Raw genomic sequence first — 14,307 nt, forward strand, 5'->3', positions numbered from 1 at the left:
AGTGTGTGTGGTCTCCCAACGATCCCTGTGTGATGTTGTCTTATTCATTGTTGTTTTACACACTTAGTAATGACTGAACGCACACTTAAACTAATAAGGGACACTGAAATGCAGACAGAGGAGGAAGCAGACAGTGGCCTTGCCAAAGTTCAGTGTCTTTAACTGTCCTCTGTTTCTGGCTCTGGCTTTGGATTCCACTTAAACGCTCTAAATTGTAAGAAGAATACACACTATGTGGAGGCTTTGGTGCAGTCGGTAACTTGGGACTTTCTGTTTGTCATTGTAGTTTGTGTTAATTGAAGTTGAGGTTCAGATAGTACAGGGTGAACTCAGATGGATATTTCCCCCCCCCCCCACCTCTGAGAGTTGGCTTCAATAACCAAAAAAACCCAAAAAACTCCCCGCTCATTCACACCTGATCTTGTTGGCTCTTCCTGGGAATTGATTGCCTTTTTCAACGGTGGAGGAAGAGCTGCTTTTGCTCCGCTCACCCAATTTATTCTGCAATCAGGGGATTGTACTGGCGACCGATCATTTCTGCCACAACCATGTTTCGTTTTCAGTCACGTGGTATTATGCTGCTTTCCTTTAAAATTCCCGAATCAGACAAGCGTTGCTAAAGATTGTGATTGTGGATATGTCCATTTGAACAATATGCACTGTTCATATTATAGTTTGAACTACTCGGTGGGATTCTGCGACCATTTCACACGCCTGGTACCTCGCAGACTGGTGGACGGGAAAAAAATACTCACGCAGTGTAAACTGCGAGGTGATGTCAAAATCTATAACATTCGTTTACTTCTTTGTTTTCTGGCTCCTCCGAATGGAACTCATTAAAGCGTGAACAGCTGATTACTTTCCTGTGCTGTTATTCCACGTGTTGAATGTATTTCTCTTTGTTAGGGTTGTTTGCGTTGTTCAATACCCTGCTGGGATCTGCTGGTCACAAATGACTGGAGTGCACGGCCGTGGATATCAAATGCGTTCCAGAGGTCTAAGCTTGTACAGATGTTGCTTCCTGTAATTTAATGCAATCTTGATGTATGTGCTGCCTCTTTAGGGGCCACCTTGATTTTACCCCTTCACCTTTGCTTTCCAATCCACCCAGCAGTGAGGGATATTTTTCCCATTTTATTTGCCCTCTGAAAAAGGTCATCTGAGGTGCCCATACGGTCGGTGGGTATAGATAGCATTCCCCACATCAGTGGCATAGCAGTTCCAGGTTTAGAAATTCCTTCAGAGATGATCATGGAAAAAGAGCCTTTGGCTGATGGACGGGTTTGGAGCAGGGATCTAATTTCCTTTTCCAAAAGCTCATGAAAAACAGACGGCCTGAGATAAGTAGAGACTTTGGTTATTTATCTGCTGTGTAAGGCGACTTGCCGTCCCTAATGGCTGAGGGAGGGGGGGGTGCTGTGCTAGAGGTCTTTCTTAAAGCTTCCAGACTCCCTCAAAGCATTGATTTATTTCATAAAACTATATGAAATTAACAGTCAAGAGACTACTGCCTCTGGCACTCTGCAGCATCTGCCTTATTGTTTTATTGTCACATTATATTTTCACCACGTTGATGCATCAGGCGAGGATGAATCTGTGAATTCTTTATGGACGTTAAACATTTGGTTCCTATTTGTAGTCACCAAAGAGAAAGAAAAAAAAAAAAGAACAGATTGTGTGGAGAAGGGCTTTCTGAGTATAAGTGAAATGGATGTATTTTGGATGTAGAGGTGAAGGAAGCTCGGTCATGTCCACTTTTTGCAGACAATTACCAGTGATTGACTGCTGAATCTGCCGAAGACTGGGGGATGGGGTGGGGGAATAAAACAACTGTGAGTTAAACTGCAAGTACAAAAGATTAACAGCTGTGTCATCAAATATAGGTAACTGTGATTGTAAAATGATAAGTCCCATGGAGAATATGCAGTCTAATTCATTTCACTGTCTGATTAGATTTTGAAAGAATTTGACAGCTACATTGTGGTTGTTTTGCTTACAAATTGCGAGGCAGAGGGGTCAGATTTGCTTTGATTCGAGCCTCTGACTAACTTTTGAGGCCATGACTTTTGGGTATTGGAGCTGTTTGCCAAACCAAACTGGAAAGAATTTGATTGCGCCGAAATGACGCTGAATCACACAAAAATGAGGGTCACAACGTACATCTATAGCATGATACATTTTTCATCAGACACTCAGATTTGATGCTGAATGAAATTGAGAGGAAAAGAAGACTCCGGTTTGGGGAATTCGCAGCGGTGATAAACAATTCCCCATCCTTGACTGTGTAGTCTGTGAAATTTGTTGACATGATTTCTGCTGACATGGCTGATTTTCTTTTCCTCCTTCCTCTTCTCTTCTTCCAGGGCGACATCCAGCAGCTGCTGATAGTGGCAGACCCCAGGGCAGCCTACGACTACTGTGAACACTACAGCCCCGACTGTGAAACCCCCAACCACCAAGACACCCCCCAGGCTCAGGAACCTGAGGGGGTCAGTATCTGCAGGAAGGGGGATGGGAGTATGAGGTGTGCATGGGAAAGTACGGAGCGTTTTAGCGATAGCTGGATTTAGAGAGGAGGGAGTGAAGTGGGGGAGGAAGAGTTCATATGAGATAGAGCGTAAGAATTAGAAAGGATGATAACAGCAGTTTGGAAAGAGGCCTTTGGAATTGGGTGGTGTTGTAAAAGTAAGAAAATAGTAAGCAAAAGATATCAACCCAACAGAAGGCTTGAATGGATGAATGTGACTGAGGACAGACTGTGGTTTGCCAACATGTAAGAACCCGTAAACTAAAATGCTACTGTGCTGATTTTTTAGATACATATTTCAGGGTTTAGGGTTAGGGTTAGGGTTCTCAGCCCCATTTTGAACAGAAACCATACATCATCATCTGTGACATGTCACATAGTCATAGATAACTCTCTGTACTGTCTGGTTTGCTGGTGGAAACATGCTGACCAGTCAAAAATAGTGTTTTCTTTGAATCTGTTTGAAATGTAACTTTAATTGCCAAAGTTTCCAAAGCATCACTTGTAGCCTCTTTAGCCAAATATAGTCCTTTATGTCAGGTCTTCTTTCTTTCTTTTTTTTGGTCACACTTTTTTGTGTGTGTGTGTGACTTTGCTGGTTCAAGACTTTCTGTCAGCTGACATTTTCCTTCAGTATTTCACTAAATAACTGATGAGCTCACTCTGGAAACTTTTCCTTTCTCCCTGCCACAAAGTCTGAGCCCGCTTTGGAGTGGCCCAGTGATTTATATCACTAACGAGTTCTGCAGGCTCTGCCCAGACTCCCAGGAAAATTTAAGCTTTCCCTTCCCAAGCTAGACTTCCAGTACCTGGAAAAGTAGACTTTAAATCCCTGGTTAAAAAACTAACAGGGAAAAAAAAAATCAAGAACCCGTACTCTTGAATTTGAAAATATTGGCTGCACAGTTGGTACCATGTACTGGAAAATATTGTTTCATCATCAAGTTCTTGTTCAGCGCCAAGACAAGGAACTTGTCAATTCTAAATAGACAGCAGGGAGAAGGATGAATTCAAGAACATTGTAAACCTGGTTGACTTCTGTACACTTAGAACAGGATTTTTTTTTTTTTTTTTTTTTTTCAACTCAGTATTTTTAAGAATTTATGTCCTCCTGCGCAACTGAAAAACATCCCTTCCTTGGAACAAATTGCTGTTGTAGAAATTTAAGTCTCAACAGAGAGCTTTGGTGGTTTAAAAAAAAAAAAAAAAAGTGTTTTGAACTTCAATGCAACAAACCTTTCACTTCTTTAAAAGCCCGGAGCACGACTTTGACCTTTACCTCAGAAGATGCTCTTTGACCTGAAGCACGCTGGCGCTGCAGTTGTGAGCCATATGTCCCCAGCTGGATTAAAAGAGGAAGATGAAGTGCTACAAGTGAAGGAAGAGGGAGCTTTTTTTTTTTTTTTTTTTTTTTTTTTATAAGCACACTTTAGTATTTATGCCTTTCATCCAAGCCAGTGGTGAAGACCTTCAGCTTAGCCAACCTCTTCAGCACCGTAAATCTAAATAAATCCTATTTTTCTCTGTACTTCTCTTTGACCTTCCCCCTGTCAGTCAATCTATTTGCTCTTGCCAGGGCTCTTCTCCTCTATGGCCCCTTTCACTCACTCTATCGTGGCCACTGAATACAGGCCAGGTCATCGTTGCAGTAGGCTGCCAATCTTGTATTATTTTTATGAGTTTAGCAGCTACCCAGGGACTAATATTTTTCCCTGCGCTTGTACAGCATTGCATATCAGGGCCTAGTCTGTTAACTTAATCCATTTCTCCTCTGTTTTGACAGTAGGAGAACAAAATGGAGAAAAAAAAAAACTGCAACCACTTTATGGCAAAGGGTAAAACTGGTTAATTGGCAAAAATACATAATATGTTGAGGGAAGTGTAGAAATCGTTGTCTGAGGGATTTGGGTATTTGAAAGAACAGTCTGACAGTTTGGGAAGCAACCAAGCACCCCCCTGCCTCTGTATTTTCTCTGCTCCCCATAATTTATCAGCATGCAATGAATCAGGAGAGCTTAAGCTTTCTGTTTTTAAAGGGTCCATTAATGAAACCCTGGGGCCATCGTAGGCGTAAAGAATTAACCAGGAAGAGAGAGATACGTTTTCACTGGCATCACAGTAACGCTCCAGCATCCTGTTGTAACCAGACAACCATAATTTCTTTTATGACAGCCATGGAGCTGTGAAGGTGCGTGTGTGTGTGTGTGTGTTGTGTTTTGTAATGTTATTAAATGTATGCTATTTAAAATGTGGGAATGTGGAAATGACATGCTCTTACATGCCATGTAAATAATTTACAACATGTACAACATTTACATGAAGAAACTAGTGAACAGATTGCCCCCCCCACCCCCCCCAAACCTTTCTTCCTTACAGTACACTACTGAATATGATGATTTCTATGACTACGGTGAAGAAGAGGTAACCAGCGACGCTCCCCCGACTGAAAAAGCCAAGACTGAGGTGACGAACACTGTTATCATGGCTCCTCTCATGAATAACAAATACAACTGCATCATTCCTTCCTGCCAACACTTTTTTCTTCAATGTCAGTCTGTCACCGCCTCTGTCTTTGCCTCTCTTTCAATGTTGACATTTACTTTTTAGCTAAATATACGCTCACTAAATCGACTACATGCCTAAATTAACATCGGCATAAAAATGTATGAAGAGCAATAAGTCAGTCTTTTACTTCATTGAGCTCTTTAATGCAATCATTACGTGTTGAATTTAACCATGTTTAAATGCATAATGCCTCACTTTGTGCTTTGCCCGCTCTCATTTCAGTCAAATGTCGATGCACACTACTACACGGGTGAGTATGACTACACCACAGTGGACGGAAGTCAGCCTGAAACGCCAACTGACACTGGAGCACAGGTAACTGAGAACAGATTTAGTTGTCTCTGTCCATGTTTATGAACCATGTAACCATTTTATAACTTGTTCTGACAAACAAGGTAGATTACAGTAGAAGAGATTGATCATTTCAGCAGCGGTTCAGAGAAACAGACAAAACAGTGTGCTACACAGGAAGTATCAAAATTGCCGTGTCACAGGATGTATAAAATATTTGGAAAAACAACACAGTCAATACAACAGATGGTCAGGATATTTGGGAAATTGAGAGCTGTACTTAGTACTTGGACTATATACCCAGTTTCTAGAAAAAAAAATCTAACAGCTGTTAATAATTGGCAGTTGGTTAACAGCCGCATTTGGTACTAAAAAGAAGAGTTAACTTCTTTCATTTTATAGTATAATTACTTCAAACTTTCCCCAGTTGGATGGACTTTTTATTGTGTGAAATTCTCCACGACTTGACTCATCAGCTTGACAGTTAACATCCAGATTCCTGTTTTTAGATTGCTGCTTTACTGTGTTAAAATCGGTTTGAAATTTCAGTAACACTGTAGGGAAATCAACATTATATTGATTTATATTTTTTTTTTTTTACGATTCCTCTTGGAGGCTGAAACCCAACAAGGCATTACTAACATCAAGCAGCTCACGCTCCTCAACTTCCACGTAAAACCATGTCCATCAAATGGAGTCTGGATAAAGACTGAAGGAGAAAAACTTTGTCAGTTAATGAAGCATAACCGATGGAAAATCGGTAGACAGACGCATCCCCCCTGTTTCTGCCATATTCTGAATTTGGCAGATCCCGTCTTAATTTGTGCAAAACCATCACATAAAACGCAACGTAATGGGGAACATCCGGGGGTTAAACTAAAACAATACGGCTGGGTGCTCCGCCAGCCAAATGCCTGCCAAACACATTGTGATGTACCTTGAGGTGGACAACTCGGCCTCACTCGGTTTGAGACGTTACAGTACATTCATTCAAAACGACAAGCTGCAAGGCTAACCACAGAAACATGTGCTGAACCATGTTGGATCACTTGTCTGATGACTGATAACTGTGATGTACTGGAAAAACTTTCAGACAGTATCACAGGGTCAGATTGCCTCGAGACCAAAGTACAGTTGGTGGATGCTTTGGTTAAATATGTGGTGGTATTTAGTTCTTCTAGTTCAGTTAGAAAAAACAACAAGGTTTTCAATCTTACTGTGATTTAATGGGGAAACATTGCTCCTTTTTTACATCGGGTCTCTGATGATTTGGCAGAAGATGTTTGTGCATGTGTAACATTTGCATTTGAGCTTTGACTAAGACTCCGGCCTCTAAGATTCAGACGTGTGAAGGACCTCGTGGTCTTAGAGCACAAATATGTCAGTGTATGTTAAACATATTGTGCCATATTTCGCTGATTACTTTGTTCAAACACCTCCAGTTCCTATTCCTTAACAAAACAAAAAAACAAAAAAATCCTCAAAAAAAAATTTAGTCTAAAATTTGTCGTTCATTTTAATGTTAACGTGAGTGCGTCATGACAAAACATATGTATGTTTTCTCTGTGTGGTCAAACTAAACTAAACATTCCGATTTCACCTAGTTGGTGATCATTGTTTTACTTCAGTCACTGTTCACATGGTTTCATTTCACTAACCAAACCTTCATGTTCCCTCCCATCATAACAACCCCTGCCACCTCCTGTGCTGTCTGGACTGATCCCAGAACTACGATGGTGAAATCGTGGATGATTACATCACCGGTGTGGAACAGGTCGGGGCTGATCCGACGGTGGCTGTGGAAGCTGCTGCCCCAGTGGACGCCCAAGAGAAGGCCGAACCTGCCACTGACATATATGAGTTTAAGGAGTACGACCTGAAGGAATACGACAACAAGCAGTTTGTAGAAAAGCCCTACGACTACGGCGACTATGGCGATTACGGCCACGTCGACGCAAAGCCTACATCTGCAACTTATGACGAAGACATTGTCGTCGGCGCTCCAGCTGAGACAGAAATCGGAGAGAGCAGTGTAAGTGCTGATGTTGTCCACTAGAACGGTATGGGGATGGTGGGGAGAGATACAGAGGTGGTGGTCAGGAATGTGGGAAGATGGAGGTGATGCTGATGGGCTGTTTACCCTTTTTGTTTGTTGTTTCTAATGGGATCGGGTCGTAGCCTGCAGCGTTCAGGACGCACATTCGCTGGACACAAACAAAACCTGGAAACCGCAACCGCACACCTTGTCTGTCTAAGCCTCCTGGTGTTAAACAGATCTTGACCCCGCTGTCAGCACAGACATGTCACCTCCATGACCTTTTGGTCTCACTGACCTCTTTTATTTATCAAAGACATACTTCTCCCTGGTTATCACATCACCGATCTGTGTGGATTACCAGATGACAAACCAAGTCTGAGAACTTTTTTCTTTTCTTTTTTTTTTTTTAAATCTCATCCAGATAAATGTCCAAAAAACCAGACAGCCATATTTGCTGAGCCAGTGTCTATCATGGCTGGTTTCCAACCTCCTTCCTTGCCTCAGGATCCAGATCCTCAGAAGCAGGAAGTGACATGGTCTCTGAGTGTTGGCTTGAGATCTGTCTGCTTCGGGGTAATCTAAGCTGGTCCATTAGTGCTCTCAACTCTACCATCTCAGGACACCACAGTCCTCAAAAAGAGTTTCATCTTCAGGCTTAACTGTATGATCTGGTGGGTTTTGGACTCACTGCTGTAGGTGGTTTGGGAATTCTTCACATGTGAAGTCATTGTATGGATAGTGTCAGGTAACGACCTCTGCATTTGTGCACAGTTGGGGTCTTTTTTCCTTTTTTTTCTTCACTCCCTGGCTTTTAGGAAGCTTAATAAATAGGACTCAGACCATCTAAATTATAGCGTCTTGCAAAATTATTCTTGAGGTTTATTTTTCCAGCATGCAGAAGAAGAAGAGAAAAAACGTTCTGCCTTGGAAGCTACCTAAATCCTTCTAAGCATGCCCACCCGTCAGCATTTTGCCGAGGTTTTTTCTGGAGTTAGGTAACTTTTTTTTTTTTTTTTAGGAGAAGACATCCAGAGCATCACACAGGGCATCTGTTGCTCATTGATTCCACATTTTTCCATTTTGTGCCTAAAAGCCCTTGGGTGTGCCTCCTTTGCGTGAATGTTGGCCTGATACTCTGGGGGGGAAAAAAAAAACCTCACCTGGTCTATGTTATTTCCACAGGTGAGTGGAAGCCAGAGTTACCTGGGAGAAAAAGGAGAAAAGGGGGAACCTGCTGTCATTGAACCTGTACGTGACGTATACAACCACATGTGTCTTCAACCTCACAATTTAAAGTTTCAAGTATTACAAACAAAATTATCCAATACCTTGTTTACTACTAGCTCAGTATTAAACCAGCTAACGTATTCCCTATAGGACATATTTATAGTGAACAAATGTTCAAATATGCAGGATTTTTTTTAAAAACTGGCATTGACTGGTTTTCATATTATCTAAGAGTTTCCAACTGTTGCACACAAAGATTTATGAGTCCACAAAAGTCTGAATGTGATTCCCTGCATATTTTCTGAAGAATCTGGTTTCTTTTATCAGTAATTTTGAGCAAATATTCCACTGTAAATTGATTTTGGCTCACATTTACTTTGTGTCCATTTCACATCTCAATGCAACTCAACTTTAGGATTTGTTTACTTTACTGAGGCTCTTACAACCAATATAAGCTGCCGCTTCTGATGAGAACTCTCATCTTTGGTCAACAGACAAAATTACCGCTGGCTTCACAAAAGGCCACAGTACATATGATCGTTTGAGGCCCATCCTATACGGTTTACCACCAAAGTCTAAACAAAGGCTAAAATAGCAGCTTCACTTAATGTCTGTCCTCCCATACCATCTGTACCACCACAGGCTCCCATCCAAATCTCTGACCACACACACATTATAGACTAGAGCATCAGATAGTGAAGCACTGCGAACATCTTGAGATTGAAGCTATGAGTAAACTCTCCAACCTTAAACCCGGAGCATCCACAGAATCTCCTTTCTTCCACATATTCTTCATTGGATGTGGATTTACAGGCTGCCCTATAATGCTACTGTATCCACATTTTCCTTTTTCAGGGGATGCTTGTAGAAGGACCCCAAGGAGCCCCCGGCCAAGCAGTGAGTATCACGTTCTCCCGCACTCCTGTCTGCTTTCCACAGATGGAGAACAGCTAAAGAGGGAAAAAATGTCTTTATGGAAAGAGCGTCAGTCCTGATCGCCAGTGAAGCTTGAGTTGGGGGGGGGGGGGGGGCGAGAGAGAGTCAAAATGTGAATATGTGCATGAATGTGTGTATGCCTGTGTCTGTGTATGTGTGAGCACAAAAGGAGGGGGGTTGGGGGTGCTTTTTTTAATTTGAGACTTGTTTCTTTTTGAACCCATGTCTTTTCTTCTGTCTTTGTTGGCCTATGCATCTGAAGTATTGGATAGACTGACTGTGGTGGGAATGCTGGCTAGCAGCAGTTTGGGAGATAATATGCTAAGTGTATGTATGTCTGTGTGCGGTTTCAGGGTGCTCCTGGTACCCCAGGACTGCAGGGTCCCCCAGGTCCCCCAGGAGATCCTGGTGAGAGGGTGAGTGAAAGCAGGCCTCTTTTCACAGCAGAGTAGAGATGTTTTTGAGGAAACCTGCTTCCCATTCTCTCTTTATCATAAATATGAAAAATTAACAATGGTTATATGTCTGAAGAAGAAAAATTGCAATTATACTAACGTCTTATCAGTTGTGTATCAGCCAAAACCCATTTTCACTCTAAAACTGACATGGAATTGAAACACTAGCCTCAACCTGTGGACTTGATGTGAGGAAATATATGTGTATATGTACATTCAAATTCAATGGCATCGATCAATCTATCCGCCCATCCATCCATCCATCCAGCACGTATCGATTGATATATGCCACTGAATTTGTTATCCTGCTGCCTTACCCTTTAATGGCACGTTAGCTGTGAAATACTGTTCCGGTGCAGGGGAATAAATAATACAATTAGACACAGCTTGCTACTGCAGCAGTTGGGGGAGATTAGTGGGGAGTGGTGCAAGGAAAGGGGATGCCTATAAAGCGTCAATATACACGGTTCTGACAAACAGCTGTATTGTTTTGCTGCCGGAGTTACGAGAAGTTCAAGGAGTTTGCTGTATAATGTATAAAAGTCCAAACTTTTTCCCTCAGCACTGTGTGTGAATCCACTCATTTATGTGACTGAATGGGTGACACAGTGTAAGTGCCCGTCCCCTCTAGAAAACTGAACCTCAGCTTGTTTTTTCTCCCCAAATGTGCCGACTGCCATGCACCCTTCTTCCATCACACTTTTAGAAGCTCTATTGTGTCTGTGCTGGTTTTAACCCTCTCTTTGCCAGCTACAAAACACGCCTCCTCCAGCACGGCCAGCAGTACAAAAGCCTCATTGTTCCACAGTCAAAGTGATCAAAAAAAGCATTTTTTGTCGTCCAAAAGTCTAACCCCTCCCTTCATTTCCTCCCATGAGAAATAGCTTAACTGAGGAGCGACAGGGGAATTAAAAGTGACTTGTCTCTCTAGTCTTGTGGTTTTCCGTTGCGTCGTATCCGTCTGGACTCAACGGTTGATTGGCCCATTTCTTTCATGATCACCATCTCTCTCCTTTCCCCTGAAATACCCCTTTCGTAGCCATGCAGGATCATCATTAACGCTAGGTGCCGCTATGGTTGCTGTAACAGCAGTGGATGGGGGAGTATTTCCCACCTCTAGGAAAAGGCAGATGGGAACACATGGCATCAATTTGAGCCAGCAGTCTGGGATTGTGGCACATGACAAGAATGCTAAATAGATCCCAGTTTCTTTGAAAACACGAGGTACCATTTGATCTGAGTGATGATAAGGTTTTGTCTTTATGAAATCAAACTCAATCATATCAGATTATTATAATTTAACACTCTTTTCTTGCTGTCATTATTCAGTATGAGTAACATCAACGCAGCAGATTTGTTTGTAAAGATTATTTATCCACATGGTTGAAAGAATACTAGTCACACAGCAGGCCCAAGTGCCCCCCACAATGCAACCCAGATGTTTATGTTGAATGACGGTGTGAACGGCACAAATCACACGGAATTTGATCAGATTTTTTAAAAACGTGTTCAACGTCTGAAAAGCCACGCAACCCGTAATTTCTGTCATAATTGCGTGCAGGTGGGAGTCACAAAACAAAAACAAACATGGCAGAATGTAGGTGGTCAGTGGAGGCACAGTGAAATATTAGACCTCATTAAATTGAATTAATAATTTAATTTATTCAGCCTTTAATTAGACCGATGATGCTCACATCTGTGGCCCCCACGTCTGTTATTTCTGACCTCTTTTTGTTTATTTTCCTACACAGAGCGATGCAGCTTTTGCTCTTCTGGGAATGCAGGTCACATCATGGCCAGGATCAGTTCGCAATGGAGATTTAAGAGATTTAAAAGACAATGTGAACATCTACATAAAAAAAGATCTAATTTAGAGGAAGTCCAAATCGAGCCCTAAGGCTTGCGGCCGGAACGTCATCGAAGTGAATTATCTTCACCACTTAATAATAGATTGCCATGAAATTCGTGGTCCACAGAGGATAAATCCTAATCACATTTAGCTTGGACTTCTTCTGCGCTTTAGTTCCTAACAATGTCCTTTAAAGATCACGGCATAACCTGGCATGATGTGACTGAAGTCTCACCAATCAGATCTCAATGGACACAAATTACAGTTAAAAAACAAAAACAAAAAAGAAACTTTTTATTTTACTTAATCTCCCCTCTGGTCCGACACTAAGGCCAAACATCTTGTCCCCCATTTTGTGGTTAGGAGCCAAGAATAAGAGAAGTCATCAAACTGTTTTATTTTCTGGAAGCTAATGAGCATTATAATCTCAGAGGGTCTTGTCTGTGGATTTTTAGCCTTGTTATAAAGCCAGTACTCACCGCAGGCGATATCTGCGGGCCAGCTTAATGGAAATACACGCTTTGTCTTTGCTTGTGATTGAATTCCCACTCGTATTCTTCTCAACAGGATTAGTCAATTATCTGCTACAGTTTGCTTTGTTTTCACTTATTCCACAGAAAGGACCTTTCTACTGAAATTACTGCTGTAGATAAATAAGGGCTTTACTGTGTGTAGATTAGTTTGTCATTCTCTGCCCCAGTGCTGCTGTTGCTGCTGCCCTTGTCACTTATTTTTCTTTCTTTCATTTTACACAGCTCCTCCAGGGTATTATAGAGGGAAAGGCAAATAATCTTGTTATCGTATGGGAAAATATTCCACTCGCTTATTAACCACGTCTAATTAATTGCTGATATTATGTAAACACTGTGGGCTGATATTCCTGTCAGCCAAATGGTAGCTGATTTAAATGAAAGCAAGTCCTTTTGAACAGGATTTTCTGAGATAATGGGAATTTTATAGCCCTTGGTTTGGTTGTTGACCTCAGCTCCAGCTGTTTTAGACGTTCACACTGAGGCTGCATGTATTTGTGTTCAGAACAAAAACCAACCCTTTCTCCACCCTCTGTCTTTCCAGGGTCCTCCAGGGCGTCCTGGTATTCCTGGCTCAGACGGTGTCCCTGGGCCTCCAGGTACCATTCTGATGCTTCCAGTAAGTCCTGCTGTTCTCCTCGTGCCCGCTGGGTTGTGTTGAATTTCCCTCACATACTGTGCACCCTCCATCACAGGCATTAGCCCGTGAACTCACTTCATTTAGTCCATTTACCTCACAGCATCGCCACTGGGCCAAAGGATCACAACCTTATTTTCTTTGGGTTACAAATCACTTAACTTGTAAATGTCAGCCAGTGCAATGGAGTGGAACCAGTGACTGTGGCTTTGAAAGGCTTGGTGACACATTTGTGTGTGTGTGTGTGTGTGTGTGAAAGCTGCTGCCTGTGCTTTTGTGCGATTGCATGTATATGTATAAATGTGCGTTTGCGTGCGTGGCATGGTGACAGCTTTAAAGGTTTAACAGAGCACAGCGTAGATTTGAGCACACGCCGGGGGAGGCCGTTAGATGCCTCGTTCTGTTAAAAGACACGAGCCTCTTTTGGTTTTAACTGTGTTTTTTTTGTGGTTGACAGTTCCGTGCAGGCGGCGAGGCACACAAGGGACCTGTGGTTACAGCCCAGGAGGCTCAGGCTCAGGCCATCCTATCTCAGGCTAGAGTGAGTATCAACGGCAAATGTGACCCCAGCGCACCCTTCTCAATTTATATGACACTTTAAATATGATTTTGTATCTCTTGGGTTATTCTAAATAGCTGCACGGGGCAAATTGTTTAAAAAAAAAAAGTGTTTGTAAAAGAATATGTTTAAATGCTCCAGGCACTTTAGTGGCAAAGAAAAAAAGAGAATCATGATTCAAAAGTCCCCCTCATCCTACAAACTGTCCAAATTCCAAATTATGGACCTATGTCATCTTAGCTAGTATATAAACCCACAACAGATGTTCACACCCACTCAGGGGTTCTAATATCCAATGTGGTGTTGAGAAACAGGTTGAAACACACAGTGTTATGCACAGTATGACCTATAGCAGAACACGTGGAGATGATTAAGTGGGGCACAAACACTAGATATTCACACATTCACAACACTCGGTGGAGCTGGATGACTGCCATAACTGGCGTTAAGTAATGTCTAGAAAGCACTTGTCACCTTCCTGTATTTGTTTTATGTTAGAGGGTTGGCACCAAGGAGGAAAAGTAGAAAACAAAAAGATCAGGAATGTGCCGAAAGTGAATTATAGGGAAACGTTGTAATTTTTTATTTTATATATATATTCATATTTTCAAACTCCCAAAGCTCCGTATTAATTGGCTTACCACGATGAACATATGCTAATGTGTGAGTTTAGTTTTAGTGTAACATAGAGCA

The 14,307-nt window shown here is 42.0% G+C and overlaps 1 protein-coding gene across 2 annotated transcripts in view; it reads left to right on the forward strand.

Annotated features, from left to right (window-relative positions):
* col11a1b (collagen, type XI, alpha 1b) overlaps positions 1–14,307 on the forward strand; it is a 77,241-nt gene that overhangs the window by 16,434 nt on the left and 46,500 nt on the right. For both annotated transcript variants that reach the window (XM_029524473.1, XM_029524474.1), the window contains exons 5-13: positions 2,364–2,489; positions 4,904–4,990; positions 5,315–5,407; positions 7,110–7,415; positions 8,604–8,669; positions 9,504–9,545; positions 9,938–10,000; positions 12,963–13,037; positions 13,513–13,596. In XM_029524473.1, the coding sequence (XP_029380333.1) occupies positions 2,364–2,489; positions 4,904–4,990; positions 5,315–5,407; positions 7,110–7,415; positions 8,604–8,669; positions 9,504–9,545; positions 9,938–10,000; positions 12,963–13,037; positions 13,513–13,596 (942 nt within the window). The remainder of the gene's footprint in view (positions 1–2,363; positions 2,490–4,903; positions 4,991–5,314; positions 5,408–7,109; positions 7,416–8,603; positions 8,670–9,503; positions 9,546–9,937; positions 10,001–12,962; positions 13,038–13,512; positions 13,597–14,307) is intronic.

The sequence above is a fragment of the Echeneis naucrates genome, chromosome 17 (genome assembly GCF_900963305.1).
Source record: "Echeneis naucrates chromosome 17, fEcheNa1.1, whole genome shotgun sequence".
In the NCBI taxonomy this organism is placed as follows: domain Eukaryota; kingdom Metazoa; phylum Chordata; class Actinopteri; order Carangiformes; family Echeneidae; genus Echeneis; species Echeneis naucrates.